At 50.3% G+C, this 26,649-nt stretch overlaps 1 protein-coding gene across 2 annotated transcripts in view; it reads right to left on the bottom strand.

Moving 5' to 3' along the window:
* ANKH (ANKH inorganic pyrophosphate transport regulator) overlaps positions 1–26,649 on the bottom strand; it is a 152,202-nt gene that overhangs the window by 12,492 nt on the left and 113,061 nt on the right. For both annotated transcript variants that reach the window (XM_064160787.1, XM_064160788.1), the window contains one exon: positions 22,176–22,271. In XM_064160787.1, the coding sequence (XP_064016857.1) occupies positions 22,176–22,271 (96 nt within the window). The remainder of the gene's footprint in view (positions 1–22,175; positions 22,272–26,649) is intronic.

Genomic DNA, 26,649 nt, shown 5'->3' with positions numbered 1-26,649 from the left:
TACCCACTAAGCAAAATCACCCAGACTGGACACAGCAGCTCTGGGAATTGAATGAAGCTTTACATTTACAGCTGAGCACAATATACAGGCAGGTAGTTACAGCATATACAGCTATAGACAGCAATAGACAAGGTAAAAGGTGATACAGAAACACAGCTCCCCTCCCAGAAACCTGAGTCCCCAGGAGGGGCTCTCAACTGCCCTTCCACCTTTTTCCCACCCCTCTCCCTTACCCCAGATCTTGCCTTATGCCCAAGGAAGATTGGAGGGTTGGCCAGGGGGGGTAGGAAGGAGGTGGACTAATCACAGAGATGGCAGGTTAGGTTAGAGAGAGAGGCAGCCCAAAGCCCAGACAAAGAGCAGTTATCTACATTTACATTGTCCTAATACCTCTCAGCAAGCCTATGAGTGCAGTAGACATCACCACTGTTTTCTTCTCACAGCCTGTAATCTATTTCTTCTCACCAAAACATTCCAGCTAGCTTCAAACTAGCACAGATACACTCTTCTCCTCTAAAACCTTTGTTTACTCTAGTGATGAGCAGATAACTCTGCTGATGTTAAACACACGTGCAGTGTGTCTACAACTACCTGAGGGGAGGTTGTGGCCAGGAGGAGGTTGCTCTCTTCTCTCAGGTGGCCAGCACCAGAACGAGAGGACACAGCCTCAGGCTGTGCCAGGGGAGATTTAGGCTGGAGGTGAGGAGAAAGTTCTTCCCTGAGAGAGTCATTGGACACTGGAATGGGCTGCCCGGGGAGGTGGTGGAGTCGCCGTCCCTGGAGCTGTTCAAGGCAGGACTGGACGTGGCACTTGGTGCCATGGTCTGGCCTTGAGCTCTGTGCTAAAGGGTTGGACTTGATGATCTGTGAGGTCTCTTCCAACCCTGATGATACTGTGATACTGTGATATATGTGTATTCAGCTTGTGTTCAAATACAGAGTGCACAGGTGCACAGAAGAGAGGTATGTTAGCTTCAGAAGCAATTCCCACTCTTTTTGGTTCTCATACTGTGCTGTTTGAGGCTGATTAGTATATTTTAATGAGGGAAATCAGATTATTGGCTCTGAAAAGACAATACAGTGGTAAATTACTCATTCGCCCTGCTGGGACATATGAAAGCAAGGACACACACATAGGTAAGACAGAACCTGCCTGGCTATTGGCACATTAACTCTTCTGCCTGACCCTGCACATTTTCCAGCTAATCATTCTGCTTCTAACACCCCTTGCTGACCTTTCCAGATCACCTTGTATGTAAGAGAGATTCTGAGATAATAGAGGGGGTGGATAGAATCACAGAATCAACCAGGTTGAAAGAGACCTTCAAGCTCAGCCAGTCCAACCCAGCACCCAGCCCTGGCCAATCAACCAGACCATGGCACTAAGTGCCTCATCCAGGCTTGGCTTCAACACCTCCAGGCACGGTGCCTCCACCACCTCCCTGGGCAGCCCATTCCAATGCCAATCACTCTCTCTGCCAACAACTCCCTCCTAACATCCAGCCTAGACCTCCCCTGGCACAACTTGAGATAGAAGGTGGAAGGGTGGTTGGGAGCCCCTCCTGGGCACGTGGATTTCTGGGAGGGGTCTCCTGTTTCTGTATTACTTTTAACTTGTATATAACAGTATATAGTTGTAAATATATAGTGTATATATATACACACACTTGTAAATTGTGCTAAGCTATGAGTATAAAGCTTCATTCTTTAACTTCCAGGCAGCTGAATTTAGTCTGGGTGACTATTTGGGGGGGGGTGGGCAGGTGATGCCCAGAACCACTAAACACACCAAGACTGCTGCACATGGGAAGAGTTTTTATGGTGCCTGCAAATGGTTGCACTCAAATGGCCTAACTGCTGAGAAAAGCAAAACAGCAAGAAACTTGATTTTTACACTACCTGCTCTGTTTAAGACACCCCTGTTTCTACTCAGATTCAGTGTTTTAGTAAGGAAACATTTTCATCTGGCCCAGATCTAAGATCAGGAGCTTAAACATGCTGCTGATACTGTTACTGTTGATATGTATGATAGCAAATGTATGATAGCAAGGCAAAGGTGTTCAACATAGTCCTGCAGAAGTGGTGCCCTCAGGCCACAGATCCATTCAGTTGTGTTCTTTTTATTAAAGAACATGCTGTGTACTCCATACACAACAGGAAAACTTCCACAGAAACCCTGAAACAACCCAAAAGACTGCTCATGAGACTGCTTGGGATGCTGCACCATCCTACCTGTGAATCTGGAGGCAAGGAATTCTTGAAGTACTACTTGAAAACTAACAGTCTTTGAATAGCTCTGGCAACTTCTGGAAGCTGTTTCCATTTATTCTGGTGGCTGACACCCTTAGAGACCTGCTACATCATGCATTATGGTAAATTACACTAGCAGAGGCTACTGTCATCTAGGTAGCAATCTGCATGGTGCCAGGCTGATTTGCTTCTTGGCATCTGCAGGAAGATGCCTGTCCTTTGGCACATTAATTGGTAAATACAAGGCACAAAAGAGTCTTTCAGTGAGCTATGAAAGCTTCAGTGCAATCTTCACGTAGAAGGAACACTGCCTGATGACAAAGGCACAATATCATAGAACTGCAGAATCAACCAGGTCGGAAGAGAGCTCCAAGATCATCCAGTCCAACCTAGCACCCAGCCCTATCCAGTCAACCAGACCATGGCACTAAGTGCCTCAGCCAGGCTTTGCTTCAACACCTCCAAGGACAGCGACTCCACCACCTCCCTGGGCAGCCCATTCCAATGCCAATCACTCTCTCTGCCAACAACTTCCTCCTAACATCCAGCCTAGACCTCCCCTGGCACAACTTGAGACTGTGTCCCCTTGTTCTGTTGCTGCTTGCCTGGCAGCAGAGCCCAACCCCACCTGGCTACAGCCTCCCTTCAGGTAGTTGTAGACAGCAATGAGCTCTGCCCTGAGCCTCCTCTGCTGCAGGCTGCACACCCCCAGCTCCCTCAGCCTCTCCTCACAGGGCTGTGCTCCAGGCCCCTCACCAGCTTTGTTGCCCTTCTATGGACACCTTCCAGCACCTCAACATCTCTCTTGAATTGAGGAGCCCAGAACTGGACACAGCACTCAAGGTGTGGCCTGAGCAGTGCTGAGCACAGGAGAAGAATAACCTCCCTTGTCCTGCTGGCCACACTGCTCCTGAGCCAGCCCAGGATGCCATTGGCTCTCTTGGCCACCTGGGCACACTGCTGCCTCATGTTCTGCTACTCTCTACCAGTACCCCCATCTCCCTCTCTGCCTGGCTACTCTCAGCCACTCTGGCCCCAGCCTGTAGTGCTGCTTGGGGTTGTTGTGGCCAAAGTGCAGAACCCTGCACTTGGCCTTGTTCAATCTCATCCCATTGGCCTCTGCCCACCCATCCAGCCTGGCCAGGTCCCTCTGCAGGTCTCTCCTACCCTCCAAAAGCTCCACACCTGCTCCTAGCTTGGTGTCATCTGCAAACTTACTGATGATTTAGTATCTCAACATCTCTCTTAAACTGAGGAGCCCCGAACTGGACGTAGTAAGAACTGGCCACATAGTGGCTGTATGCTCCACAGAAAGAAGCTATGAAATCCAAAATGGGTTGTTTTAAAAACAGATGAGACATATGCTAGGGTGGAGTAAGAGTGGAATGACAGATTTTCCCAAGGGGAAAGATTCTGTTAATTGGTTAAAGGTTCCTCTCATGAAATATTCATGTTTTTCTCCTGCAAAACAGCTCTCAGCAGATGTTTCCTCCCATTTGTTGAGCTTGCTATATTTGAAGGAATATGGCTGTCCAAGAGAGGGGTTTCATCTTCAGGTATCACTCCATGTATTGAGGATTTCATCTTAATTGACCACTCCATGCCTTTTTCATCACCTCTCTATTCCCTTTCGTGATATGTGGTACCCAGTAAGAAAAGAGGAAATCCCCTTTACACCTGAAGTACACATCTCAGCTTTGAATTGTACCTCAGGTCTTCTAGGATATTACCAGCTGAGGTCATCACTTCTATTACTGCAGAATCTAAGCACCTCTCCTATGAGCACAGACTGAAGGAGTTGGGGCTGTGCAGGCTGGAGCAGAGGAGGCTCCCAGGTGACCTTCTTGTGGCCTGCCAGCATCTGAAGGGGGCTACAAAAAAGCTGGGGAGGGAGTGACAGGACTGGGGGGGATGGAGCAAAGCTGGAGGTGGGGAGGCTCGGGCTGGATGTGAGGAGGAAGTTGTTGGTGATGAGAGTGGTGAGAGGCTGGAATGGGTTTCCCAGGGAGGTGGTTGAGGCCAGGCTGGCTGAGGCTGTGGGCAGCCTGGTCTAGGGTAGGGTGACCCTGTCCATGGCAGGGGGGTTTGAACAAGATGCTGCTTGTGGTCCCTTCCAACCCTGACTGATCCTGTGAGTCTATGATTCTATATGATTTTGCCTGTTGGAGTATGCAATGAACAAATCAAACCCCAGCCTGTCTTACATGGTCCAATCTCCTCATTTGCCAAACATCTCCATGGCCTCCTTCTCACATAAACATAATTCTGGCTTCTTTCACAGCTTACATGATCATCTGATCTCACCTTGCAGATATATTTGTGAGTCAAAATAATATCTCATTTTCACTTTTATCAGTGTGCAAAACATGAATTTGACTCTCTTCAACAACCTATTTGGCCAGACATTGGGGAAAAAAATGGATTTCTAAGTACTGTTCTTATGGCCACTCCAAATCCATACCTTTGCTGACCTTGAAAATATAGTTGTCTAAACGACTATGTAGCTAGTCATAGAATCATAGAGCCATGGAATCAGTCAGGGTTGGAAGGGATCACAAGGAGCAGCCAGTTCCAATCCCATTGCCATGCCCAGGGACACCCTACCCTAGATCAGGCTGGCCACAGCCTCATCCAGCCTGGCCTGAAACACCTCCAGGGATGGGGCCTCAGCCACCTCTAAGGCTACAGAAAAGCAGAAGTGGCTAGCTGGGGAAGCTTGCTGCAGGACCATTTGCCATCTCTGCTGTACATCACCCCAGCAGCAGTCTCTGCACAGCCAGACCAGTTGCAGCAGTTTGAGTTTATGATACACAGCTTTGGTGGGTAAAAAATAAAGACATTAAAAAGAATTAGCAGCTGAAAGGGAGGAAGGGAAGGTTCCTGCAGTCTGATGGTCTCTTGAGGTATCTCATGATGCTCTGCTCACATCTCCTGTGGTTCTGAAGTGGGCAGAAAGCGACTCATTTTCTTGTGTGGGAAAGAGAAGGCTTTTAAGACCAGATGAGCCAAAGCCCCAGGGTCCTACAGCTATGACCAGACAGCTGACTCCGCTCTGAGCCAGAAGCAGGACCTGAAGGGCTCCTGAGGCTCTTTCAGCCTGAACAAAAAGCCCTGGATCTGTGTGCAGTGCAAATGTCAGTCACATGTGAAAGGGGTTTGTCCTAAGGCTGATGGTTTGAATCACAAGGACATCCTCTCATGGCTACTAAACCCCAGGCCTGTGCAAGCCACCATAGACTTCCATGAACTCTGTCTTTGGAAAGGTGTGAGTTTGGGGGTTCCCTGCTCCCCCACACTTCTGAAATCACCCAGACTAGACTCAATCCATCTGGAAACCGAGTGAAGCTTTATACTTACAGCTCAGCACAACACACAAGCAGGTACTTACAATAGCTACAGCTATAGGCAGAAACAGACAAGTGAAAAAGTAACACAGAGACACAGCAGCCCTGCCAGAAACCAGAGTCCCCAGGAGGGGCTCCCAACCACCCTGCCACCTTCTCCCCACCCCTCTACCTTACCCCAGACTTTGCCCCAGACAAGGTGGGTTTTGAGGGTCAGCCAGGGGGGTTAGGAAGCAGATGGATTAGTCAGGCAGCTTAGAGAGAGAAGTGCAGCCCAAAAAGCCCAGAGAGAGACTCCCTTATCTATGTTTGTGTTCTTGTTCATATCCACCTCAGCAAGCCTATGAGTGCAGCAGCCATCACCACTGTTTCCTTTGCACAGCCTATCAGCTAATTCTTCTCACCAAAATACCCAGCTAGGCTCAAACCAGCACAAAAGGGTGTTGCAAGGCTGAGGACAGCCAGCAGAGAATCTGTCAAGCAGCAGGGGGAGCAAAGGAAACCAGAAAAATCTGTTAACTTCACTTCCTCTCCTCAGACAATTGCTTTCCAGACACAGAGTCACAGAATTTCTTAGACAGGAAAATACCTCCAAGCTCATCGAGTCCAATCATTGGTTTCACACTGACAAGTCCCTGACTAAACCAAAGCCCTCAGCACATGTCGGAGAAAAATCAGACAGGCTAAGGCCCAGCTAGAACTTAGGCTGCCACCTCTGTGAAGGTAACAAAAGGCACCTTTATAAATGTATCAGTGCTAAAAGGAAGGGCAAGAAGAGCCTCCACTGCTTACTGGACCAGGAGGGGAACACTATAACTGATGATGTAGAAAAGGCTGAGGTCCTGAATGCCTTCTTCGCCTCAGTTTTCAACAGTAAGGAGGGAGGAGTTCAGGGCAAGTGGCCTCTTGAACTGGGGGATGGGGTCAGGGAGCAGTGTGTTCCCCTGGAAATCAATGAGGAATTAGTTCAGGACCTGCTGAGCCATCTGGACACCCACAAGTCCATGGGACCAGATGGGATCCATCCCAGGGTACTGAGAGAGCTGGCAGCTGAGCTGGCCAAGCTGCTCTCCATCATTTTCCAGCAGTCCTGGCTCACCAGAGAGGTCCCAGGAGACTGGAAACTGCCAACGTGGTCCCCATCCACAAGAAGGGTGGGATGGAGGAACCTGGGAACTACAGACCTGTCAGCCTGACCTCAGTGCCAGGGAAACTGATGGAGCAGGTTAGCTTGGGGGTGATAAGAGCGCACCTGAGGGATGGCAAAGGGCTCAGGTCCAGCCAGCATGGGTTTAGGAAGGGCAGATCCTGCCTCTCCAACCTGATCTCCTTCTATGATCAGGTGACTGCTTGGTGGATGTGGGGAGGCCTGTGGATGTGGTCTGTCTGGACTTCAGCAAGGCCTTTGACACTGTCCCCCACAGCAAACTGCTGGCTAAGCTGTCAGCCCATGGCTTGGATGGCAACACTCTGTGCTGGGTTAGGAACTGGCTGGAGGGCTGAGCCCAGAGAGTGGTGGTGAATGGTGCCACATCCAGCTGGCAGCTGTCACTAGTGGTGTCCCTCAGGGATCTGTGCTGGGCCCCATCCTCTTTAACATCTTCATAGATGATCTGGATGAGGGCATGGAGTCAGTCATCAGCAAGTTTGCAGATGACACCAAGCTGGGGGCAGATGTGGCTGGGTTGGAGGGCAGAAGGGCTCTGCAGCAGGACCTTGACCACCTGGACAGATGGGCAGAGTCCAAGGGGATGGCTTCAATAGCTCCAAGTGCAGGGTGCTGCACTTTGGCCACAGCAACCCCATGCAGAGATACAGGCTGGGGTCGGAGTGGCTGGAGAGCAGCCAGACAGAGAGGGATCTGGGGGTGCTGATTGATACCCGCCTGAACATGAGCCAGCAGTGTGCCCAGGTGGCCAAGAGAGCCAGTGGCATCCTGGCCTGCATCAGGAGTGGTGTGGCCAGCAGGAGCAGGGAGGTCATTCTGCCCCTGTACTCTGCACTGGTTAGACCTCACCTTGAGTGCTGTGTTCAGTTCTGGGCCCCCCAGTTTAGGAGGGACATTGAGATGCTTGAGCGTGTCCAGAGAAGGGCAACGAGGCTGGGGAGAGGCCTTGAGCACAGCCCTACGAGGAGAGGCTGAGGGAGCTGGGATTGGTTAGCCTGGAGAAGAGGAGGCTCAGGGCAGACCTTATTGCTGTCTACAACTACCTGAGGGGTGGTTGTGGCCAGCAGGAGGTTGCTCTCTTCTCTCAGGTGGCCAGCACCAGAACAAGAGGACACAGCCTCAGGCTGCACCAGGGGAGATTTAGGCTGGAGGTGAGGAGAAAGTTCTTCCCTGAGAGAGTCATTGGACACTGGAATGGGCTGCCCGGGGAGGTGGTGGAGTCGCTGTCCCTGGAGCTGTTCAAGGCAGGACTGGACGTGGCACTTGGTGCCATGGTCTGGCCTTGAGCTCTGTGGTAAAGGGTTGGACTTGATGATCTGTGAGGTCTCTTCCAACCTTGGTGATACTGGGATACAGGGATACATCTCATCACTAGGAATCACTATGGTTGCAAAGGAGCACCAGCATCAGCCAGTCCAACCTTCATCCCAGCAGCCTTCATCACCAGACCATAGCCTCAAGCACCACATCCACTCTCCCTTTAAACACCTCCAGGGATGGTGACTCCACCACCTCCCTGGGCAGCCTGTGCCAGTGCCTGAGCACCTGCTCAGGAAAGAACTTCCTCCCAACAGCCAACCTAAACCTCCCCTGATGCAACTTGAGGCCATTTCCTATTGTCCTAGCATTAGTAACTGGGGAGAAGAGACCAGCTGCAGCCTCACTACAACCTCCTTTTAGGTAGCTGTAGAGGGCAGTAAGGCCCCCTCTCAGCCTCCTCTTCTCCAGACTAAACCAGCCCAGCTCCCTCAGCTGCTCCTCACAGGCCATGTTTGCCAGACCTCTCCCCAGCCTTGTTGCCCTTCTCTGCACCTGCTCCAGCACCTGATAGTCCCCCCTATATTTCTCCTCCCACCTCCCCCAGGTTTCCTTATAGTTTAGAGTAACAAAGCACAAAATGATTCATTAGTGAAGCTAGGCCAGCAGGTGCACAATGTACTCACTCTCTAATAGCACTAACAGCATGGCACATCTGCTTTCTCCCTGGGTGCTGCTGACAATACTTTGGTGGCATTTTCCAGGCAGGGTTGGGTCACTAAGTTCAGACAGTGCCTGTACCTCACCATTGAATTAGGCTGCTTAACTTTTCACAGGACACAGGATATTCTACTGGCTACAGTTTTGCTCTTAAAAAGCTTGAATCAATCAATGCTGGCAGATTTCTAGGCTCTCTGTGAAAACTGTTAACACACAGCTCACAGGATGGCAGGGGCTGGAAGGGACCCAAGGAGATCATCCAGTCCAACTCCCATGCTACAGCAGGACAATCCTATCTAACACATGTCACAGAGGAGCACATCCAGACAGGCCTTGAAAGGCTCCACAGAAGGAGACTCCACAGCCTCTCTGGGCAGCCTGTGCCAGTGCTCTGGGACCCTTACAGTAAAGAAGTTCCCCCTTGTGTTGAGGTGAAACCTCCTGTGCTGCAGCTTACCCCCATTGCTGCTTGTCCTATCCCAGGGAGCAGTGAGCAGAGCCTGTCCCCTGCTCCTGGCAGCCCTCAGATACTTATAAACATTTATCCAATCCCCTCTCAGTCTTCTCCAGACTAAGCAGCCCCAGGTCCCTCAGACTCTTCTCATCAGGCAGTGCCCTCCAGACTCCTCATCAGCCCTCCGCTGGACCCTCTCCAGCAGATCCCTGTCCCTCTGCAACTGGGAATCCCAAAACTGAACTCAGTATTCAAGATGAGGTCTCAGCAGGGCAGAGCAGAGGGGCAGGAGAACCTCACTTGATCTGCTGGACACACTCTGCCTAATACAGCCCAGGATCCCATTGGCCTTCTTGGCCACAAGGGCACATTGCTGTGCCATGGGTAACTTGTTAGCCACCAGCACCCCCAGGTCCCTCTCCACAGGGCTGCTCTCCAGCAGTCACCTCCCAGCCTGTGCTGGTGCAGTTTGTTATTCCTCCCCAGGTGCAGGACTCTGCACAGCTTGGTCATTTTCTTCTGTCTTGACTTTTCTGCAGCCCTCACCAGTTCCTATTGTGATGAGGGAGTCTGAGCAGAAGCAAGCTGTAGCAACAGTTTTTGAGCCTTCCTTTTCTGCTTGCTCCAGCCACTTAGACAGATGTGCTGGTTTGAGCCTAGCTGCCACATTTTGGTGAGAAGAACTAGCTGATAGGCTGTGAAAAGGAAACAATGGTGATGGCTGCTGCACTCATAGGCTTGCTGAGATGGGTAAGAACAAGAACATAAACACAGATAAGAGAGTCTCTCTCTGGGCTTTTTGGGCTGCACTTCTCTCTCTAAGCTGCCTGACTAATCCTTCTGCTTCCTAACCCCCTGGCTGACCCTCAAAACTCGCTTTGAAGTGTAAGGCAAAGTCTGGGGTAAGGTAGAGGGGTGGGGAGAAGGTGGCAGGGTGGTTGGGAGCCCCTCCTGGGGACTCTGGTTTCTGGCAGGGCTGCTGTGTTTCTGTCTTACTTTTTAACTTGTCTGTTTCTGTCTCTAGCTGTAGCTATTGTATGTGCCTGCCTGTACATTGTGCTGAGCTGTAAATATAAAGCTTCATTCTTCGATTTCCAGGGGCTGAGTCTAATCTGGGTGATTTTCAGAAGTGTGTGGGGGGTGGGGAACACCCAAACCATGGCAGCAGAACAGATCCTTTGTGTGAAACCTGAACAATCACAAAGGAGATGTTAGTCTCCACCTCCCTGGGGCAAACAGAAAGCCTCTGTTGCAGGACAAAGGCTCAGTGCGGTGCCATGGATGGGACAAGGGCCTCGTGGGGGTTTGATAAAGTCAGCCTCTGGTGGTGCAGCATCTCTCTGCCCAGGCAGGAATGCTTCCACTCATGCTTGAGAGAATTTTTTCTGAAGCTGAGCTAGTTTGAGCCTAGCTGGAATGTTTCAGTGAGAAGAATTAGATTACAGGCTGTGAAAGGGAAACAGTGGTGATGTCTGCTGCTGCACTCATAGGCTTGCTGAGATGGGTAAGATGAATGTAAATATAGATAACTCAGTCACTCACTGGGCTTTGGGCTGCACCTCTCTAACCTAACCTTCTGTCTGTGTGACTAATCCACCTGCTTCCTAACCCCCCTGCCTGACCCTCCAAACTACCTTAAACATAAGGCAAGGTCTTGGCTAAGGTTGAGGGGCAGGGGGAAGGTGGCAGGGTGGTTGGGAGCCCCTCCTGGGGACTCTGGTTTCTGGCAGGGCTGTTGTGTTTCTGTATTACTTTCAACCTGTCTATTTCTGCCTATAGCTGTAGATACTGTCAATATCACAGCATCACAGTATCACCAAGGGTGGAAGAGACCTCACAGATCATCAAGTCCAACCCTTTACCACAGAGCTCAAGGCCAGACCATGGCACCAAGTGCCACGTCCAATCCTGCCTTGAACAGCTCCAGGGACGGCGACTCCACCACCTCCCCGGGCAGCCCATTCCAGTGTCCAATGACTCTCTCAGGGAAGAACTTTCTCCTCACCTCCAGCCTAAATTTCCCCTGGCACAGCCTGAGGCTGTGTCCTCTTGTTCTGGTGCTGGCCACCTGAGAGAAGAGAGCAACCTCCTCGCTTCATTCAATTTCCAGAGCCACTGAGTCTACCCTGGGTGATTTCCAAAGTGGGGGGCTGGGGACACCCCAACCATCACAAGCAGGAACTAAACCTGATCGTGAAAAGGTTCAAAAAGCTTCTCCAGCAATTTTTTGCCAATAGGCCATTTTTGCAGTTGATTTTCTGCCAGCAGTCTGAAGACAAAAAGCAATGGGCTCTCTCCTCAGCATTACATCTGTCACATGCCCATTGGAATGGGCTGCCCAGGGAGGTGGTGGAGGCACCGTCTCTGGGGGTCTTCAAGAAAAGACTGGATGAGGCACTTAGTGCCATGGTCTGGTTGATTGGATAGGGCTGGGTGATAGGTTGGACTGGATGATCTTGGAGGTCTCTTCAAACCTGGTTGATTCTATGATTCTATGATTCTAGGTCACCACACACCCCTCCAGTCCCTCTCCCTTTCCCAATTCCCTGCTGGGCCATCTTCTGAATGCCTGCTACCAGTCATGAGCGCTGAGATGGGCAAATGGGATGATGGCTTCAGCACTGCACAGAGTCTTAGAATCATAGAATCAGGCAGGGTTGGAAGGGACCACAAGGAGCAGCCAGTTCCAACCCCCCTGCCATGGCCAAGGACACCCTACCCTAGAGCAGGCTGCACACAGCCCCATCCAGCCTGGCCTCAAACACCTCCAGCCATGGGGCCTCAACCACCTCCCCCAGCAACCCATTCCAGCCTCTCACCACTCTCATGCTCCTCACATTCACTCTGACTCTCCCCACTTCCAGCTTTGCTCCATTCCCCCAGTCCTGTCACTCCCTCAGAGCCTAAAAAGTCTCTCCCCAGTTTTTTTGCAGGCCCCCTTAAGATACTGAAAGATCACATAGGCTAATAGCAAAGCACAGGGCAGAACACCCAAACTAAGGACCTCAGAAACCACTACTTCATCCTGAAAACGTTGTTTTAGCTCATGAGCTAAACCCCAGCACTGGCAGCCTGGAATGTATGTGGCCATCAGAGCTATCCAAATGGCAAAACCGGAGTGGTTTTCTCTGGTAGCAGCTCTCACTCAGTGCACAGAGGAAACCTGTGGCACCAGTCACTAGGAAATAGAAAGGGTATTTTCTTGTTTCCCTTTCCAGCATCTGAGGCTGGAGAGCTGGGCACAGAGGAACCAGATGAGGTTCAACAAGGACAAGTGCAGAGTCCTGCATCTGGAGAGGAAGAATAAACTGCACCAGCACAGGCTGGGAGGTGATCTGCTGGAGAGCAGCCCTGTGGAGAGGGACCTGGGGATGCTGGTGGCTAACAAGTTACCCATGGCACAGCAATGTGCCCTGCTGGCCAAGGAGGCCAATGGGATCCTGGGCTGTATTAGGCAGAGTGTGTCCAGCAGAACAAGGGAGGTTCTCCTGCCCCTCTACTCTGCCCTGCTGAGACCTCATCTTGAATACTGTGTTCAGTTTTGGGCTGCCCAGTTTCAGAGGGACAGGGATCTGCTGGAGAGGGTCCAGTGGAGGGCTAGGAGGATGATGAGGGGATTGGAGGGCACTGCCTGATGAGGAGAGGCTGAGGGACCTGGGGCTGCTTAGTGTGGAGAAGAGAAGACTGAGAGGGGATTTGATAAATGTTTATAAGTATCTGAGGGCTGCCAGGAGCAGGGGACAGGCTCTGCTCACTGCTCCCTGGGATAGGGCAAGGAGCAATGGGGGTAAGCTGCAGCAAAAGAGGTTTCACCTCAACACAAGGGGGAACTTCTTTACTGCAAGGGTCAAAGGACACTGGAACAGGTTCCCCTGAGAGGTTGTGGAGTCTCCTTCTCTGGAGCCTTTCAAGGCCTGTCTGGATGTGTTCCTGTGTGACCTGTGTTAGATAGGATTGTCCTGCTCTGGCAGGGGGGTTGGACTGGATGATCAGTTTGGGACCCTTCCAGCCCCTGACATCCTGTGAGCCACTTGATACTTTGATAAAGGCCTTTTAAGTGAGAGTGATGGAGAAATAATGAAGTACATCACCTGATAATCTCCTACATTGGGTGGAATCTGCAAATCAGTTTGCTTTGCTCTAGGCTGATCTTCACCAGACTTCATTAAGTGTGTACACAGGAATCTTCTCATTATGCTCAAATGCATGATGGTGAGGGCATAAACTCTAGAACTTTCTTGGTATCTAACAGTTGAACACTGATTTCAGCCCAGTAGTGGTCACTCACCTCATTCTTCTCAGGAAAGGGGGAGGAAATTGCCTACATTTGAATGGAAGTGTTCACATACACTGTTTGTGGCACACCTTCTGCCTAAGGCAGCTGAATATTAAAGACAGTTTCGTGTCCAGGACGCCATTGGTCTCTTCCATGTTCCTACAGCTCCCCCACTGAAGGCTGCATTCACAGGGCATGTCTAGTAAGTATTCAGTTTGTTTTTCTCTTGGTCAGCCTGTGTGCCTGCCTGCCACTGATCCAAAAGGACATCATTCACCAGCAGTTCAACTGACATTTGTGGCAGTAGTGCTTCTCCAGAAAAACACAGCAGCCACAGTCACTGCCTGCAGTTTTGGGCTCCCCAGTTTAAGGGGGACAGGGGTCTGCTGGAGAGAGTCCAGGGTGTTCCAGTGCCAGGACATTCCTGTGCCCCTATCATCCAGGATACACTGGAACACTGCCTTTGGAGGAGAGGCTGAGGGACCTGGAACTGTTTAGTCTGGAGAAGACTTAAAGGGGATTTGATAAATGTCTATAAATAGATCCCCCCCCAAGACTGAGGGCTGGGGGTCAGGAGGGGGGACAGGCTCTGCTCACTGCTCCCTGGGATAGGACAAGGAGCAATGGGGGTAAGCTGCAGCACAGGAGGTTCTGCCTCAACACAAGGGGGAACTTCTTGACTGTAAGGGTCCCAGAGCACTGGCACAGGCTGCCCAGAGAGGTTGTGGAGTCTCCTCCTTTGGAGCCTTTCAAGGCCTGTCTGGATGTGTTCCTGTGTCACCTGAGCTAGATTATGGTCCTGCTGTGGAATGGGGGTTGGACTGGATGATCTCCTTGGGTCCCTTCCACCCCCTGACATTCTGTGGTCCTGTGATCACTGCTGGCCCTTGAGGCTCAGCTATTGTAGCTGTATGACCCAGAGGCAACAGAGTGAAATTTGAAGTCAAATTGCTCAGAACTTGTGACACACAATGATAGCAGTCTCAGCTGCTGGAGCAGAGGGGTGGTCAGCAGAACTGCCACCCAGGACTTTGGCAGGCAGACTTTGGTCTGTTTTGGAGAATAGTGGACAGAGTCCCTTGGGAGGCAGTCCTGAGAGTCCTAAGAGCCCAGAAAGGCTGTACACTTTTCAGGAGGGAAGCCTTAGAGGTGCAGGAAGAGGATGTCCTCACATACCAAAAGATGAGTTGGCTGGGAAGAAGGCTGGCCTGGCTGAATGGAGACATTTGGTTGCACCTTAAGGAGCAAAAGAGGGTCTAAATTCATTGAATGAAGGGGTAGCCCACTTGGAGGACTACAAGATTGTCCTAAGACTATGTAGGGAGAAAATTAGAAGGGCCAAAGCCCAGCTAGAAATGAATTTTGCTTCAGCTATTGAAGAGAACAGGAAATCCTTCCACAGATACATTAGCAATGAAAGGAAGACTAACAAGCATCTGTCCTTTGCTGCATTCAGCAGGGAACAGAGTGGCCAAGGCCAAGGCACTCAGTGTCCTCTTTGCCTCAGTCTTTAGTCGCAAGACTGGTTGTCTGCTGGATACAGGCTGGGGTCAGAGTGGCTGGAGAGCAGCAAAACAGAGAGGGATCTGGGGGTGCTGATTGATACCCACCTGAACATGAGCCAGCAGTGTGCCCAGGTGGCCAAGAGAGCCAGTGGCATCCTGGCCTGCATCAGGAATGGTGTGGCCAGCAGGAGCAGGGAGGTCATTCTGCCCCTGTACTCTGCACTGGTTAGACCACACCTTGAGTGCTGTGTTCAGTTCTGGGCCCCCCAGTTTAGGAGGGACATTGAGATGCTTGAGTGTGTCCAGAGAAGGGCGACGAGGCTGGGGAGAGGCCTTGAGCACAGCCCTACGAGGAAGGCTGAGGGAGCTGGGATTGGTTAGCCTGGAGAAGAGGAGGCTCAGGGGAGACCTTATTGCTGTCTACAGCTACCTGAGGGGTGGTTGTGGCCAGGAGGAGGTTGCTCTCTTCTCTCAGGTGGCCAGCACCAGAACAAGAGGACACAGCCTCAGGCTGTGCCAGGGGAGATTTAGGCTGGAGGTGAGGAGAAAGTTCTTCCCTGAGAGAGTCATTGGACACTGGAATGGGCTGCCCGGGGAGGTGGTGGAGTCGCCGTCCCTGGAGCTGTTCAAGGCAGGACTGGACGTGGCACTTGGTGCCATGGTCTGGCCTTGAGCTCTGTGGTAAAGGGTTGGACTTGATCTGTGAGGTCTCTTCCAACCTTGGTGATACCGATACTGATAGTGATACCCAGCTCCCTGAGCTGGAAGATAGGGATGGGGAGTAGAACGAAGCCCCCATAGTCCAAGAAGAGATGGTTAGTGACTGACTGCACCACTAAGGCATACATACTCTGATGGGACCAAGATGTCATGCATCCAAGGGTATTGAGGGAGCTGGCCAAAGTGCTCACTAAGCTGCTTTCCATCATCTACCAGCAGCTCCGGCTAAGCAGGCAGGCTGCAGCTGACTGCAGCTCGGCAAATGTGATGCCCATCTATAAGAAAGGATGTAAGAAAGTCCCAGGAAACTAAACACCTGTCAGTCTGACCTCAGTGCCAGGGAAAGACATGGAGCAGGTCATCTGGAGTGCCATTACACATCATGTGCAGGACAACCAGATCATCAGGCCCAGACAGCATGGGTTCATGAAGAGCAGGTCCTGCTTAATGAACCTGATAACCTTCTACAACAAGGTGAGCTGCTTAGTGAACACGGGAAAGGCTGTGGGTGTTGTTCATCAGGCACTGGCACAGGCTGCCCAGGGAGGTGGTGGAGTCGCCAGCCCTGGAGGTGTTTAAAGGGAGAGTGGATGTGGTGCTTGAGGCTATGGTCTGGTGATGAAGGCTGCTGGGATGAAGGTTGGACTGGCTGATGCTGGTGCTCCTTTGCAACCACAGCGATTCCTAGTGCTGAGATGTTGTGCTGAGGGCTTTGGTTTAGTCAGGGACTTGTCAGTGTGAAACCAATGATTGGACTCGATGAGCTTGGAGGTATTTTCCTGTCTAAGAAATTCTGTGATTCTGTGATCTAGACTTCAGTAAAGCCTATCACAAGTGCTTCCCACATCATCCTCCTGGAGAAACTCTCTGCTTATGGCTTAGATGTGTGGATGCTTTGCTGGGTTAAGAACTGGATGCATGTCTGGGCCCAAAGAGTGCTGGTGAACGGAGTTAAACCCAGTTGCTAACCAGTCACTAGTGGTGTTCCCCAGGGCTCAGTTTTGGGGCCAGTTCTCTTCAATATCTTTACCAATGATCTGGACAAGGGAATTGAGCATATCCTCGGTAACTCTGCAGATGATACCAGACTGGGTGGAAGTGTTCATCTGCTTGAGGAGAGGAAGGCTCTGCAAAGAGATCTGGACAGGCTGGATCACTGGGCTGAGTTCAACTGTGTGAGCTTTAACAAAGGCAAGTCCTGGGTCCTGCACTTGGGTCACAACAACTCCATGCGATGACAGAGGCTTGGAGATGAGTGGCTGGAAAGCTGCCCTGCAGAAAATGACCTGGGGGTGCTGGCTGACAACTGTCTGAGCATGAGCCAGCAGTGTGCTCAGGTGGCCATGGCCAACAGCATCCTGACATGTATCAGGAATAGTGCAGCCAGCAGGAGTGGGGAAGTGACTGTCCCCCTGTGCTAGGCACTGGTGAGGCTGCACTTGAACACTGTGTTCAGTTTTGGGCCTCCCACTACAGAGGAGACATTGAATGGCTGTAGTGTGGCCAGAGAAGGGCAATGGAGCTGGTGAAGGGTCTTGAGAACAAGTCTTATGATGAATGGCTGAGGGAACAAGAATCAGTTAGTCTGGAGAAGAGAAGAGCCTGGCTCAGGAGCAGTGTGGCCAGCAGGACAAGGGAGGTTATTCTGCCCCTCTACTCAGCACTGCTCAGGCCACACCTTGAGTGCTGTGTCCAGTTCTGGGCTCCTGAATTCAAGAGAGATGTTGAGGTGCTGGAAGGTGTCCAGAGAAGGGCAACAAAGCTGGTGAGGGGCCTGGAGCACAGCCCTGTGAGGAGAGGCTGAGGGAGCTGGGGGTGTGCAGCCTGCAGAAGAGGAGGCTCAGGGCAGAGCTCATTGCTGTCTACAACTCCCTGAAGGGAGGCTGTAGCCAGGTGGGGTTGGCCTCTGCTGCCAGGCAACCAGCAACAGAACAAGGGGACACAGTCTCAATCTGTGCCAGGGGAGGTCTAGTCTGGATGTTAGGAGGAAGTTGTTGGCAAAGAGAGTGATTGGCATTGGAATGGGCTGCCCAGGGAGGTGGTGGAGTCGCTGTCCTTGGAGGTGTTGAAGCCAAGCCTGGCTGAGGCACTTAGTGCCATGGTCTGGTTGATTGTCTAGGGCTGGGTGCTAGGTTGGACTGGATGAGCTTGGAGGTCTCTTCCAGCCTGGTTGATTCTATGATTCTATGATAAGACTGATGGGAGGACCTCACTGTTCTCTATAACTACCTGAAAGGAAGTTGTAGTGAGATGTGTGTTGGTCTCTTTTCCCTAGTATCAGATGATAGAATAAGAGGAAATGGCCTGAAATTGTGCCAGGGGAGATTCTGATTAGATTTTAGGACAAGTTTCTTTATGGAAAGAGTGGTCAGGCCTTGAAACTCGTTGCCTGGGGAGGTGGTGGATTCACCCCCCCGAAGGAAGTCAAGAAATATGTGGACATGGCACTCTGGGACATGGTTTAATGGCCATGATTGTGTTGATGGTTGGACTCACTGGTCTTGGATATCTTTTCCAACCTATGATTATCTAATAGCTTGAGCCACCATGATGTCTACTGAAGTTGTGTGCTGAAGCATTTTCAGACTTGGCCTCTTGAACCAAAGCAAGTCTTTAAAACTTATGTATCTTCAGTTTTTGCTCTGTCTATGGACAAGCAGTACTAAGGATCTGTGACTAGCAAACAAAACCAGAAACAGGACAGGAAAAGCCCTCGAAAGTGTTTCTAGTGTTTCAGTGCAGCCAAATCTCTCATGATGACCTTATGAAATAGAGGCCTTGGAAGCACTATGGAGAAAGTCTGGACAAAAAAAATCTGTGAAGTTACCCAACAAAATCTTTGCAGTGTTTAAAAATTACTCTGCAGAGGATGGTGATGGTAATGTGAGAAGCTCATGATCTATCAGAACTCAAGTGAGCCTACAAATGCCCAGAAGGGGTATGAAAGTTGGCAGTTCAGAGAGAGCTTTGAGCCTGAAGTACAGAATCATAGAATCAGCCAGGTTGGAAGAGAGCTCCAAGCTCAGCCAGTCCAACCTAGCACCCAGCCCTGTCCAGTCAACCAGACCATGGCACTAAGTGCCTCAGCCAGGCTTTGCTTCAACACCTCCAGGGACAGTGACTCCACCACCTCCCTGGGCAGCCCATTCCAATGCCAATCACTCTCTCTGCCAACAACTTCCAGCCTAGACCTCCCATGGCACACTTTGAGATTGTCTCCTTGTTCTGTTGCTGGTTGTCAGGCAGAAGAGCCCAACCCCACCTGGCTACAGCCTCCCTGCAGGTAGCTGCAGTATTCTCAGAACAATTTATAACGGAAAGCTTTCCCCTTTGTGGGTCTCTGATAACACTTACAGACTTCAAATGAGGCACATCACATGCAGAACACCTCAAGATGTGTGATGTCAGATAACATGAGAGTCACAGGAAGTGTCAGACAAAGACCAACTCAGTGGCCAGTTTCCCATGTGTGGTAGGAAACAGAAGTTAGAGCAAAAGCTACTGGCCCCTAAGCCACATGAAAAAACTTACATCTTAACTTCACAGAATCACTGACTTTCTTAGATTGGCAAAGCCCTTCAAGCTCATCGAGTCCAATCATTAGTTGCACACTGACAAGTCCTTGGCTAAACCAAAGCCCTCAGCACAACATCTCAGCACTAGGAATCGCTGTGGCTGCAAAGGAGCACCAGCATCAGCCAGTCCAACCTTCATCCCAGCAGCCTTCATCACTAGATCATTTTACCAATGTCAGCACCATCTCTGGGGTTGCCCTTTTTCAGTTCCAGAGTAAACAAAACCAACATGCATTAAGTGTGCTAGTTTGAAGCCAGCAAGAATGTTTTGGGGAGAGGAAGTAGCTGATAGGCTGTGCAAAGGAAACAGTGGTGATGGCTGCTGCACTCATAGGCTTGCTGAGATGGATATGAACAAGAACATAAATATAGATAACAAAGTTGTTCTCTGGCTCTGGCTGTCTGCACTTCTCTCCCCAACTTCCTATCTAACTAATTCTGCTTTCTACCCACTCTGGCCAATCCTCCAAACTCACCTTGAACCTAAGGCAAAGTCTGGGGTACGGTAAAGGGGTGGGGAGAAGGTGGCAGGGTGGTTGGGAGCCCCTCCTGGGGACTCTGGTTTCTGGCAGGGCTGTTGTGTCCCTGCATTACTTTTTAACTTGTCTATTTCTGTCTCTAGCTGTAGCTATTGTAAATACCTGCTTGTGTGCTGTGCTGAGCTGTAAATATAAAGTTTAATTCTTAATTTCCAGCCACTGAGTCTAGTCTGAGTGATTTCATAAGAGTGGGGGTGTGGGTAACACCCAAACTGTCACAGTGAGCCTGAGCAGCTTACAGAGCCTAGGACCAGAGCACACCAAAACCTCAAACCCCTCCCCTCATTATCAGGCCTTTCCTGCACCTGCAGGGGCACCTCCTCCATGCCTCTGAAACAGCAGAGTAAGACTGCAGAGCCACACTGGGTAAAGCTGTGCACTGCTGCCCTGAAAGACACAGCTAAGCAAACCACACAAGTGCAAAGATGCAGTTCCTGTGCAGGGCACATGGGTGCACACATTGACCTTCTCTGATGCCATCACTTCTTGCTGCAGAGCTTCCCAGCAGCCATTCACAATGCAAGCTGCATATTTCCTCTATCACCCCCCCTGAACCCCTCCCCCCTCTTTCAGCATGTAACTGGCACATATTGGTGGGAGGAAGGTGGAAGGGTGGTTGGGAGCCCCCCCTGGGGACTCTGGTTTCTGGGAGGGCTGCTGTGTTTCTGGGTGACTTTCTAACTTGTCTATTTCTGTCTCTAGCTGTAGATATTGTAGATATCTCTTTATATATTGTGTCAAGCTGCAAATATAAAGCTTCATTCCCTAATTTCCAGCTGGCTGAGTCTAATCTGGGTCATTTCCTAAGAGTGGGGGGGGGTGAGTAACACCCAAACCATCTCAAGATGCTATTCCAAAAGCCCATTTGTGACTTCTAGGATTTTAGAAACAACCTTGTCTCAAAAAGTCAATTCCCAGAATGCAAGGCTCATGAGGACCAGTTCCAATCTGGATCTCCCCTGGCACAAATTGAGACCATTTCCTCTTCTTCTATCATTTGATACCAGGGAGAACACAGAGACACCTACATCACCACAACCTCCTTTTAGACAGTTGTGGAGTTCAGTGAGGTCTCCCCACTGTGTCTTCTCCTCCAGACTAAACAATGCCAGCTCCCAGGTAAATGTGGTGGTGTTTCTGTATTTTATCCCTTGGGACAGAAGGAGGTCAGACAGCCTGATATTTAGTCTTCTATCTCTTTAGGATGTCTTTCCCCTGCTTTTTAGTGGAATGTAGGCTTGTTTTCATACACATGTACAACCCTAGTCAGTGTAATGGTACTCTTTGCATCAGTAGTTACACTAAAGTAGCCAAAACCATTCGTGCTTTGGACAAAAGCTGAGGGAGCTGGGGTTGTTTAGCCTGGAGAAGAGGAGGCTCAGGGGTGACCTCATTGCTGTCTACAGCTACCTGAAGGGAGGCTGTAGCCAGGTGGGGGTTGGCCTCTTCTCCCAGGCAAGCAGCAACAGAACAGGGGGACACATTCTCGGGTTGCACTGGGGGAGGTATGGGCTGGATGTTAGAAGGAAGTTCTTCACAGAGGGACTGATTGGCATTGGAATGGGCTGCCCAGGGAGGTGGTGGAGTTGCTGTCCCTGGAGGTGCTCAAGAAAAGCCTGGCTGAGGCACTTAGTGCCATGGTCTGGTTGATTGGACAGGGCTGTGTGCTAATTTGGCCTGGATGATCTTGGAGCTCTCTTCCAACCTGCTTGATTCTATGATTCTATGAATCTATGATTCGATGATTTCTGCCACTCCTTACCAGTTAAACATATTTCAGCCTGTGACTTAGTTAACTTAGCAGTCTGGGTGATTTTCTTAAGTGTGGGGGTGGGTAACACTCAAACCATCACAATGAAAGCACCCCCAGAATGGAAGAGCAGTGCCATACAAGGCAGCAAGGAACAGCTACCGCAGTTTGGACACGCGCTGCCTCCCCCAGCATCCACAGGAGATGAAAGCTGCCTGGGCACATGTTGCCATCCCACTGCAGAAGGCAAATGAGCAGTTTTCCATTTTCCTGACATGCTGGTTACTGGAGCTTTTGTTCAATTTAAAAGGAAAAGAAAAAACAAAGGGAAAAAAGCAAAGCAGATCTCTGATAGCACCTTCCATGCGGAGACTGACTTGAAGCACAGCGGGAATGAAATACCCCTCGCCCTTAAAGCACCTAGCACGAGTTCATGTGAGCTGCTTTTCTGAGTGCTCTGGTCCTATGACCACACTGCCTCCTCCAGATAAAAGCAACAGAGCTGCATAAGAAAAGACAACTCACCTCTCTTGAACTGCTACTGCTTTTAGCATTAGGTAGGGGAGATCATTTTCTGGTTGAGATGAAAGCCAGAGAGTTGCACAAAGGTTTCTTACCGTTAAAGACAAAGCCATGCAAACAAAAGTGAACTTCTTGATATGCGTTGCTGTGACAGTGCTGTTGGTGTTCACCAGTTTATTGCTGGGGTTATTCTAGGGTAAGAGAAAGAGATAATGCACATTAGTTTGGCTCCAGACGACCGGGAGGCTGATGACACCAGAGTCATGCGGTGGCCCTGACCGGCTGTGCACATGAATATCTGTGTTTGCTTTTCAAACAGAGCTTTTTGAGTATTTTGTACCACCACAGAATATCTTCTGCTGAAACTGACAGCAACTGTTCCTGTGCTCCCCGAGGGCTGAATAATCTCTGCACTTTGCTAAGGAATAAGCTTTGAAAAAAAGGTGGTACCTCCTTCTAAGGAAATCCCACTTTCAGTTTTGTTTGAACCTCAGTTTAAATCATTTATCATATTTTCACAGGAGGCAAAAAAAAAAGATTTAGTTCCTTTTTACCACTTGGCAAGCACCAATGCAGGCATCGATCCAATTAGATAAACAGGTAACCTAAACAAAGCTCCTGCAACAGCTGGCCCCATTAATGCAGTTTAATGAACAGAACATAATTAGGGCTATGAGATGCTGGACCTTTGGACCTTGAATGCAGGCTCTGTACTCACACAGCAGCGAAGTTCTACTTGAAACAACAACAAAAATCCCTCTTCCAAATGTCTGATGTAGCCAATGAAGCAGAAGACTTAAAATTGTCCTCAGGGGACAAATCAAAACCAAATGCCATGGTCTGTGAGAGGATGGGGTGTCAAAAGCAGAGCTCCCTTAGGAGTCCTGCTCCTCACGGCTCGAACGCAGTCCATAGGTGGGGCGTAGAACATGTTCTCCTGAGGCCATGGAGCTCCTGGGACAGCTCCTTCACAACTGAAACACAGGCCTGGACACAGAAGGAGAGATCTCCTCCCTCACATTGTTGAGGCCTTCTGCTTGTTTCATCTGTCCTTGGCCATCCTCCAAAGGCAGAGATAAGAGGGGAGCAAGCAGCCCTGGCTCCTTCTCTTGTTCTTGTTTGTCCTTATCTGTTGCAGAGGAAGCTGATTTCCCTCTAGGGTTCTCCTTCCGTACAGGGGAAGCTGATGCTGGCACAGGCTGATTCTCTGCTGGCCCAGGGACCTTCTCTTGCCTGTGAGCAGTCTGAACACTGATGAGAAGAGTTTGCTATGCATGTGCTGATCCACAACACACTGTGGTGATTTCTTTCTCTTGCCAACTCCCAGGCTGACCTTTCCTCAAGCATTCCACCAGCTTGTCAGGAGTTTGCATTTGCTCAGGGGGGAATTTCCAAACCAGCAGAGGACTCCACTGCCCTAAGAACTTACTCAGACGTTCCCATATGCCCTGCCACTCATCATTAGTCAGATCTCTCAGTGACATTCTTGAGAAACTCCTGTATTGCTCTGCTGATATCTGACACAGGAGTATCAGAGCTGGAGGCTGCTCCTTTGAGATAAAGGAATATGTACACAAGGACAAGGAGCAGTGGATCTAAGTTGCAGCACAGGAGGTTCCACCTCAACACACTGGGGAACTTCGTTACTGTAAGGGTCCCAGAGCACTGGAGCAGGCTGTCCAGAGAGGTTGTGGGGTCTTCTCTGGAGACTTTCAAAGCACATCTGGAGGTATCACAGTATCCCAGTACCACCAAGGTTGGAAGAGACCTCACAGATCATCAAGTCCAACCCTTTACCACAGAGCTCAAGGCCAGACCATGGCACCAAGTGCCACGTCCAGTCCTGCCTTGAACAGCTCCAGGGACGGCGACTCCACCACCTCCCCGGGCAGCCCATTCCAGTGTCCAATGACTCTCTCAGGGAAGAACTTTCTCCTCACCTCCAGCCTAAATCTCCCCTGGCACAGCCTGAGGCTGTGTCCTCTTGTTCTGGTGCTGGCCACCTGAGAGAAGAGAGCAACCTCCTCCTGGCCACAACCTCCCCTCAGGTAGTTGTAGACAGCAATGAGGTCTCCCCTGAGCCTCCTCTTCTCAAGGCTAACCAATCCCAGCTCCCTCAGCCTCTCCTCGTAGGGCTGTGCTCAAGGCCTCTCCCCAGCCTCGTTGCCCTTCTCTGGACACGCTCAAGCATCTCAATGTCCCTCCTAAACTGGGGGGCCCAGAACTGAACACAGGACTCAAGGTGTGGTCTAAGCAGTGCAGAGTCCAGGGGCAGAATGACCTCCCTGCTCCTGCTGGCCACACCATTCCTGATGCAGGCCAGGATGCCACTGGCTCTCTTGGCCACCTGGGCACACTGCTGGCTCATGTCTTTCTCTGTGACCTGAGCTAGATTGTATGATCCTGCTGTGGCAGAGGGGTTGGACTTCATGATCTCTTTGGGTTCTTTCCAACCCCTGACATCCTGTGAAGGAATAAAAAATGCCAGCACACTGGAGCCAGCTGCCAGCAGAAAGCAAATCCCCCAACACAGCGAACACAGCACAGGGAAAAACCACTGTATACAACTCTTCAAAAGGCTTCAAGCCTTGTTAGCTCTCTTTTTTTGTTATCTCAATTCTTCTGACTTCTGACAAAATCTGTCTTGTCTTAAGACAGCAGCTTTTCATGGCTCACACTGGGCACCACACTGTATGTAATGGTTTGAATCAGGACAACACAGATGGAATTGAACCAGTGGGTTAAGCTGGCTATTTTCCCAAAATAAAAGTGAGGGAAAAGTAACACACAAAAAAATAGGGATTGAGACACAAAAAAGTGAGATAAGAGTCTACTGATCAAAATCAGATAAACATAGTACAAAATGCTTAACTGTCTCAGCCTGTTTGCAGAAAAAAGCATGTTGCAAAGCAGCAGCAAGCCACAAACACCAGCCTGAAAAGTACTCCCCCATCCCTCCTTGTCCTGCTGCCATCCCAGCAGAACTAACACCCAAGAACCATAGAATCACAGAATCAGTCAGGGTTGGAAGGGACCACAAGGAGCAGCCAGTTCCAACCCCCCTGCCATGCCCAGGGACACTCTACCCTAGAGCAGGCTGCACACAGCCTCAGCCAGCCTGGCCTCAAACACCTCCAGCCATGGGGCCTCAACCACCTCCCTGGGCAACCCATTCCAGCCTCTCACCACTCTCATCACCAACAACTTCCTCCTCACCTCCAGCCTCACTCTCCCCATCTCCAGCTTTGCTCCATTCCCCCCAGTCCTGGCACTCCCTCACAGCCTAAAAAGTCCCTCCCCAGCTTTTTTGTAGCCCCCTTCAGATCCTGGAAGGCCACAAGAAGGTCACCTGGGAGCCTCCTCTGCTCCAGCCTGCACAGCCCCAACTCTTTCAGTCTGTGCTCACAGCAGAGCTGCTGCAGCCTCTGAGCTGAAGGGGCTAGCCAAGGCATGTGCACTCATGACTGCCAGAATAAGCTCTCCTTCACACTGCTGCTGCCACTCAGCATGTTTTGTGCCACATCACTTGTAAAACATGCAGCTATACACTTTTTCAGCAGTCAGATAGTGCTAGGCTGAGCCTAGCTAGAATGTTTTGGTGAGAAGAAGTAGCTGATAGGCTGTGAAAAGGCAACAATGGTGATGGCTGCTGCACTCATAGGCTTGCTGAGATGGGTAAGAACAAGAACACAAACATAGATAAGGGAGTTGCTCTCTGGCTTTTTGGGCTGCACTTCTCTCTCTAACCTAACTTGCTGTCTGACTAATCCTTCTGCTTCCTTAGCCCCCTGGCTGACCCTCCAAACTACCTTGAGCATAAGGCAATGTCTTGGGTAAGGTAGAGGGGTGAGAAAAAGGTGGCAGGGTGGTTGGGAGCCCCTCCTGGGGACTCTGGTTTCTGGGAGGGCTGTTGTGTTTCTGTCTTACTTTTTAACTTGTCTATTTCTGTCTGTAGCTGTAGATATTGTAAATACCTGCTTGGATATTGTGCTGAGATGTAAGTGTAAAGCTTCATTCCTCAATTTCCAGCTTGGAAATTGTGATTGTACAAAATGTGGGGAGGCAGGGCACACCCAAACCATCACATAGATAAACTGTACCTGTCTGTGCTTTATGCTAGTTTTTTCCTCCTTACATTTGTTCATCAAGAGCTCCAGGAGAAGCCTTTAAACTGAAACAAACAAACAGACAAACCATGCTCTAATTCTATCACTATTAAAGTTGTCAGCACACTTTTCCACCAGCTACATGAGGAGTCTTAACTGCTATTAAATTTAGGAGTCTTAATTGCTATTAATTATGCTTGGCAATACTGCATCTGATTGTAGCTCACAACAAATGAGGTCAGCAGCCTGCCAAGGCCCAGAGAACAGACATCAGCAATATCTCTGTCCAGAGGAGCAAGATCTGTTCTTGTAGATTTCCATGTTGTGAAATTGAGGTGCAAGTCAGATCAGAGAGCACAAGGTGACAAAGCTGCTGAAAGGCCTGGAACACAAACCCTATGAGGAGAGGCTGAGGGAGCTGGGGGTGTGCAGCCTGCAGAAGAGGAGGCTCAGGGCAGACCTC

This window comes from Pogoniulus pusillus, chromosome 21 (assembly GCF_015220805.1).
Source record: "Pogoniulus pusillus isolate bPogPus1 chromosome 21, bPogPus1.pri, whole genome shotgun sequence".
Classification (NCBI taxonomy): Eukaryota; Metazoa; Chordata; class Aves; order Piciformes; family Lybiidae; genus Pogoniulus; species Pogoniulus pusillus.
Note: the sequence above shows the minus strand (reverse complement) of the source record. Positions and strands in the feature narration are given on the sequence as shown.